We start from the raw sequence: 7,479 nt of genomic DNA, 5'->3' as shown, positions 1-7,479 counted from the left end.
ACGAATTTTAGTACTTCTTTGACATAGGTCACATCGAAGGAGTTGAGCAGCTGCGATCTTGCCATAGGCTTTTTGATAATTTGAGTAAGGGAGATCATGACTGGGCCAAGGAGACTTTGGAGATAAGTGGAGAATGGAAGTTTGATTCTTCCCCCGAGTTGCGTGTTCCCACGATCTTCATATCTGGTAAGTAAGCTGCTTAATCTCTTAGCTGCTTTGTATTTGTGCTAAGCTACTCATTGTATTTGTGCTAAGCTACTCATTGATTTTCTAATTGTCTTCTGCTGCTTTTGTAGATTCAGAATTCGGCTCGACTCCTAAGACTTCTCTGGACCTGAAGAAAGTACTTGTTGCTCTGGGTATCCCCTCCGAGTACCGTGAGTGGCATTGGCTGCTTAGTCTTTTTCGTAAGGAAAAAGATGGGCTGCCCCTGAGAAAAGAGATAAAACGAATCAAGGCTAAGGCGTTAGCTCGTCCTATTACTGTGGTGTAGCCCACTACAAATAAAGGTGGGAAAAAGAGGCATTCCCCGTCTGCTCAAGAGACGCCTACTGAAAAGAAACTGAAGACTTATTCCGCTGCTTGTAGGGATTCACCGGTTGCTCAAGAGATGTTTGCTGAGAAGAGCTGAGGGCTTCTTCCGTTGCTCGCGAGGGTTCATCGGCTGCTCCCAAGCTTGTGATTGACTTGACTTTCTCCAAAAGTGAGAAAGATGAGGCTACTAGATCTATGCCGGTGGTGTCTGCCGTTCCAAATGCTACTAGTTCGATTGCTGATAGGATTGCCTAGCGTAGAAGTTCCTCCGTGCCTCCGATGTTGAAGTTTGTGTCAAAGCGTCCCTCTGGGCTAAGTTTGGTTCACATTTGAAGAGACTTGCTACTATGAAGAGTGACAAGGTGCCCATGCTTGCCAAAGTGTGGCCAAAACTCATCCCCTCCGCTGTTGAGACCGACTCGTCTGCTGAGAAGGAGACTGCTTGTGCAGATAGTCGTGAGAAATCCACCAAGTCTGTTTCTGGGGAAGTTGATAAGATTTGTGAGCTTTTGAAACCAGATATGCTTGAGGACATGGATGTATGCGCCAAGTTTGTTGATGGCGTCAAATAAGTTGTTGGCCCAAGTTCCTTTGCGAAGCATACAACCTAGTATATGAGGACTATTTGGATTCGGCAAATATACCATTGATTCGAATCGTCTTGGTTGGTTGTACCTCGTCATCGTCTGCATTCCGTATAGGTTGCGCAGCTGGCTTGTCCAAGTATCTGTCAATCTTGCCTTCTTTCATGAGCTTTTCTAGGTAGTTTTTTCGAGTGTAACAGTCGTCGTTTGTGTGACCAAAACCTCGGTGGAATGCACAGTATTTTGTGTGATCCAACTTGGAAGTATCTCCTTTTGATTGTTTCGATAGCTTGAACCATGACTCGTTCTTGATGTCGCAAGGGAATTAGTGGATCAGAATTGAGAACTTAGAGTAGTTCTTGGATGTTAAGCCTTATTTGGTCGTGGGTCAGTCCCTGCGTTTGGCCTCATGCCTGCTTTTGCTGGACTGTTTCTCGTCCTCTTTCATTTGAGCCATTGTCGACTTTTTTCGAGGCTGCTCGGGTGCCTTGTCTACTCGCCGAGCCTTGTCCCAAAGTGCATGCTTTTTCTGCCAAAGCAAAAGAGTCTGCTAAAGTGATGTCTTTTTTCACGATCATTTCTCCAAACAGTGGGTGTCTGTTGGGAGTCCATTTTAGAAGGTTGCATTTGCTATCGAGTCGTCGCATCCGACGATCTTTGCCTTTTCTGCTTTCAACCTCTTCACGTAGTCATGGAGTGACTCCTTTGGGTTTTTCTTCACGGGGAACAAATGGTTGGACTTTTTCTTGATCGTGCGATAGGATGAGTATTCGTTGGTGAAAACCAAGGAAAGATCATCAAAACTCCGGATGGATCGTGGTGGCAAGGTGTGAAACCAATCTTGCGCCTCGGCTTGTAAAGTTGTGGCTAATATTTTGCACATAAGGGCATCGTTGTTCCGATAAAGGACCATCGCCCTCCGGTAGTGCTTCAAATGCCACTCCGGATCTCCATCTCCTTTGAAAGTTGTGAAGTGTGACATGCTAAACTTGCATGGAGGCTCTGCCTGCTCGATCTCGTCCGTGAAGGGTGACCTGCTTATGTTGGTCATATCCTACCGTAGTGCTTCATCGGCCACTTCGTTACGTTGGAAATCACGCAACCATTCGTTGAGAATCATCTCTACCTCTTCCTGAATTTGCCCTTGTTGGGGTAGCAGAGCCCTCGACTACCCCCGATCTTGTCATGTTGGTCTAGGCTATTCTTCTCCATGCTCGACTAGTATGTGCCACGGCTACAGTGCATGAGGTAGATTCTTAGTAGGCGAGGGATTTTTTCGCAGGCTGCTGGTTGAACTTGAGCTGGATTGAGTGACTGCTTCTCTCCGTTCGTCATGTTGCCTGCTTCGATGTGATGTGAAAAATTCTCCTTACAGGCCTAGCCACGAATGAACGCTTTACTTAAAAGGCTGCTCATGTTGATTATCAAAGCATGGCCCCAACTGTGAATGTATACTCGTTCATGGGCCTAGTTAAGAATGCATACTCCTCCACGCGCTAAGATAGGAGTATACGTTATCTCGAGATCCCAATCGAGAGTGTATGCTGCCCGAACACTCGGTTTGTGGTTGGTCGAGTGGCTGCTTACCAGGACACTGTTGGAGAGGTTCTTTGTCTGCCCTTGTTCTAATTCGAGACACTTCGTTTGAGGCACATTGGATCTCAGTGCATTGTAAGAGCTGATTCACCAAGGTTGTCTGTTGTGCAAGGGCGCTCATTAACTCTATGACTTGTCGGGATAAGTGTTGTTCGCCATTTGGGTTGGAAAAGCTTGGAAAGAATATGCCTCTTTGAGCGGTGGAAGGGTGGTAAACTCCGGGTGCAAGATTTGAGTTGGAAAATGTCAAATCCGTGGAGAAATGTTGTGAGAATGCCCTCAGTTCGATGGTAAGTCCAGGTGGTTGAGATAGCCTTGGGCCGACTTGGGCTGCTTGGGAAGCCACGAGAGTAAGCTGCTCGACATGTGGTGCATGCGAGTGCGAGGTTTAGGCTTAGCTTGGCAACACGTTGGGCTCGCGTTAAGCTTGGAGTGACATGGCTTGGGTCGTGGCTTTGGTGCTGTGAGTCTTGGATAACACGACTTGAGCTTGGGCCCGTGCAAGTTTGGATGGAACGACTTGGGCTGTGGTAGTTGTGCCATGGACCTCGCCACGGGTGGTTGCCATGGTGGAGCCTCGTAGTGGTGGTGCCACTCCGCTTATTGTGACATTTAGCCTTGTGGATTGCCGCGGTCCCATCTCTTGAATATTGAAATTTTCACTTGTTGAATTTTCTAAATTTCTAGCCATTGTACTTCTTTTTTACGTTTTATCAAAGAATTTTTTCAAATAAAAAATTCTAAAAATAAAAACGTACGAAAAATCTACAAATGGACAAGAAAATAGAAAAACCTTTGATGCGAGAGTCTTTAACGAGTGTGTATCTCTTCTCTTAATGAAAGCACCAAATTGTGGATGCAAATTTCTTCCTCCTTGATCTTGGACAAAATTGCACCTACGAAACAAATAACACCTTAGGTCAAGGCCAAGAGCCTCACACGCCCACGATGAATTTGGGGGGTGGGGGGGGTGGGGGGCGTTTTGGCCTAAGAACCTCCGATACCAAAGTTAGAAGTTTGAGGGAGAAATGTTTGGAGAATTTAGAGAATTTAGCAAGAGTATTTGACTTAAGTTTTGGAGAGAATGAGAGGCCTTTTATAGGGGTGTGGCCGGCCTCTTTAGGTGAGAGAGGACTGGCCACTTGGCTCTCTTTGTGGGCTAGGTTCTTGCTTTGTGTTTAATTGGGTATAATTGAATAATTAATAGAATAATTGCCTAATTGATTAGCTAATTAAATAAGAAAAAGGCCAAGAGCCTCACACATCCACGATGAATTTGGGGGGGGGGCGTTTTGGCCTAAGAACCTCCGATGCCAAAGTTAGAATTTTGAGGGAGAAATGTTTGGAGAATTTAGAGAATTTAGCAAGAGTATTCGACTTGAGTTTTGGAGAGAATGAGAGGCCTTTTATAGGGGTGTGGCCGGCCTCTTTAGGTGAGAGAGGACTGGCCACTTGGCTCTCTTTGTGGGCTAGGTTCTTGATTTGTGTTTAATTGGGTATAATTGAATAATTAATAGAATAATTGCCTAATTGATTAGCTAATTAAATAATAAAAAGGGAAAGATTTGGGAGTTACCTTGTGGAGAGGATTTGATGAGGATGGATGGAATAGGTTTTAAATTGTTACCTATTTTGGGCACTTTTGACTTGATTAAGGGATGATTGCCCGTTGTTCGCTCGTAGGAATCCTGATATGCCTTAAGGGTATTTTTGTCATTTTTATCCAAAAATTCACGTGTCGTCTTGTGATTATTTTTGGCTCCACAACCTTCACTTGTTGGCAAATTTAGAAAGCTCGGTGCAATTTTTTGTTCAATCAATCTCCTATTAATCTTACCTAGGTTCTTCTTGCCATTTCCTCTTCTGCTGCAGTGTTTCTCGATGTGACTAGTGATGTGACTAGTGCGCCTTCTCCTCCCCCCCAGCTTTCTCCCCAATGACAGTGTCGGCGGCCCGTTGGAACCCCCTTTCATCCATTTTCCTCAAACTGAATGAGGATGCTAGTTGACATGCACCATCTCTAATAGGTTTTGTTGGGATTGTGATCAGGGTGAGTGGGGTATATTTGTGGCTGCAACAAGGTATGAGATCTAGGCCTAAAATGCAGCGACAACCGAAGCTTTAGCTATATTGCGAGGGTGTGAGTTGGCTATGGATTTAGGGCATCGATCAGTTATCATTGAGTTTGACTCCAAGGCTATAATTTCATCTTTATCACCTTCGTTGGACAATGACAGTTGGGAGGCCTTTCCTACCTTATTGGTTGTTCAAAGGTTAGGGGAGTCCTTTCAGGACTGTCGCTGGTCTTGGGTTCCAAGGTCAGCCAATATAACGGAGGATACTTTGGCGTTGTGTCGTAGTACAAAGATGTGCAATATCACATGGGTCTGTAGACCTCCATCTTCGTTGGTTCATGTACTCAATAAGGATGGCTTACCTTGTCCCCTATGATGTATGATGGCAGGTGTTGGGGCGACACTTGAACCTGGTTTCAATGTCTTTCTCCTTATCCCCTTCACTGCTTTATTTTGTTGCTTCGTTGCTTGTTGGTCTTGGTGTGGGCTTTCCTTGTAGCTTTCTGGCATCTTTGCCCTGGAATACATTTCCAGTTTTCCAAAAAAAAAAAAAGGAGTGAGAATCAATTTGATCTACAATTGTCCACCTCAATTTTCCTTTGTTTTCGGTGAACGCCTTACAAATATAGGTATATCATCATGTGGTGTTCTATGTTAATAAAATAATAATATATGAACAAAACTTTATACTCATTTTTATTCCATTAGTATAGAATTTCATTCTTTGTGACATGCAAATTTCTTAAAAAGACTCAAAAGAACTTATCATGGCCCGCACTTGATTTTGAGCCCCCTACCCAACCTTTTTGACCCCACCATCTCTCTCTCGTGGTAGTGTCCCGTGTCCGAACATAAACCTTTTTATATTGAGGATAAAAATAAAAAAAAGCTCTTTCAATTTTAACCCAATTAGAGTAATGGTTCCTTAACTAAAAGTTCATGAACAATTGTCACAGCCCATCCCAGAGATGTAAGTTAATTATTTATTGGAGGTGTGAAAATTCAGAATTACCCCTGACCGTTGAGTGGTATTATTGGTTTAATTGTGTTTTTGAACCAATATACTTAAATCCTAATTGTTTGGAACCAATTAGGATTAGAGTTTGGTGTATTGTGGGTTGTTGACTATTTTGGACCACACATCACTCATCCATTCTCTCTCACACTCCCGTGCACTCTCTCTCTCGGTTTCACTCTCTCTCTCTCCTTCGAACTCGTACAGACAATCACCCAAAACCATTGAAACTTCACAGATCGTGGTCAAAGTTGGCACCATTATGTTCGTGAAGCTCAAACGATTTGATTGGTACCCATTTCAGGTACCTTCGAAAACCTTAATTTTTCATAACCCCCGATTTGTGCATTGTTCATGCACACGTAATTATGGATGTTTTTGGGAATTTGAAGCATGTAGGAAGCTTAGTGAGGTCCTAAGGAAGCTCGGAGTGTTTCATTTGAAGGTTTTGGACGTTGGGGTCGTGTGGACGATGTTTGGCCGATTTTTCTTGGAATTCTCCGGTGAGATCCCGTGACTTTTAGAACTTTAAATTAGTATGATTGTGTTCTACAAGTTAAGAGCTTCATTTTGGTATAAATTGCGTGAAAAATGGTGCAAAAATGAACGAGAAATAGGCAGTTGCAGGTCTGCCCAGAATCTGGCGCCGGTGACACTATTTCGGTGTCTGGAGGTTGAAGATGCCTCGCGTGGGGGGTGCGTTTTGCCTTGCCCTTGCCGGCGTGTGGCAGCGCGTGGGAGCTCGAAAAATTTATCTAAAAATTTGGGGATGACCCTGAGGTTGTGTAGGTCATTGTGGTGTATTCATATACCTATTTTGAGCAATGTATGAGAAGTTATTAGCTAGTTTCACCTATGTGCTTTAAAATAACGTTTTTATAATTAATTCGCATATAGGTGAGGCTTATCCCGAGGACGAGCTTATCCACGGGCGACTAGGGGGCTACGACCCTTCGACATACCAGTGAGTGGGCTTTTGTTTTCAGTATATACTTATATACTTGATATATTTCCCAGAAATGCATTTTTAAGGAAAGTATGCTTTGAAATAATATGCCAAATGCTTTTATATTCTGAATATGCATTTCATGGTTGCATATATATATATATATACATGTGGTGCTGTGGAGGCACAAGTAAGTTCAGGTAAGTTATGTTTGGTTATATGAATCATCGATGAAGTGATATGTGATTGAATAATGTTGAGCTCATAAAACTGTACCTAGGGTGATTGTGATTTAGCCAGAGATATGAAGTACAAGCCTGTTTATTTACGTCACCTCCCGCATTATATGCTCATATTAGATCCAACTTAAGTGCACAGTCTTGTCGTACAGACCTTATTTATGGTTTCGACTCGTAGTTGACTAGCGATTTATCGTCCGGCTATTATGAGAGAGTAAAATTGAGCATAATTATATTACACCCAATCTTGTCGTACATACCCATTTTTAGTGGTTCCGACTTATGTGCAATACATTGCCGTATAGGTCATTGTAGTGACTCCAGCTAGATTGACTTTTGAGTTGTGAATTTAGCCGTACAGACTACCACAGGGGTTCCGGCTAACATATCATATTTCTTTGAATTTATTCTTACCTGAATTGCTTACTCTATTATATCTTGGCATAACATACATTTGAATATGATTATGTGAAGCATGAATTGAATTGAT

General features: G+C 43.1%; 1 protein-coding gene and 1 long non-coding RNA gene across 2 annotated transcripts; one reads left to right on the top strand and one right to left on the bottom strand.

The window, feature by feature from the left end:
• The first annotated feature begins 19 nt into the window (after positions 1 to 19).
• On the top strand, positions 20 to 433 carry LOC139192498 (uncharacterized). The gene is made up of 2 exons (XR_011576695.1): positions 20 to 186; positions 297 to 433. It is a non-coding gene; the product is annotated as an uncharacterized lncRNA (long non-coding RNA).
• Positions 434 to 1,731: 1,298 nt separating this feature from the next.
• LOC139191835 (uncharacterized) lies at positions 1,732 to 2,169 on the bottom strand. The gene has a single exon (XM_070812861.1). The coding sequence runs from the start codon at positions 2,167 to 2,169 to the stop codon at positions 1,732 to 1,734; it is 438 nt and encodes a 145-aa protein (XP_070668962.1).
• Positions 2,170 to 7,479: the final 5,310 nt, after the last annotated feature.

The sequence above is a fragment of the Malus domestica genome, chromosome 15, assembly GCF_042453785.1.
Source record: "Malus domestica chromosome 15, GDT2T_hap1".
In the NCBI taxonomy this organism is placed as follows: domain Eukaryota; kingdom Viridiplantae; phylum Streptophyta; class Magnoliopsida; order Rosales; family Rosaceae; genus Malus; species Malus domestica.
The sequence above is the reverse complement of the archived record's forward strand: the minus strand, read 5'-3'. Positions and strand labels throughout refer to the sequence as shown.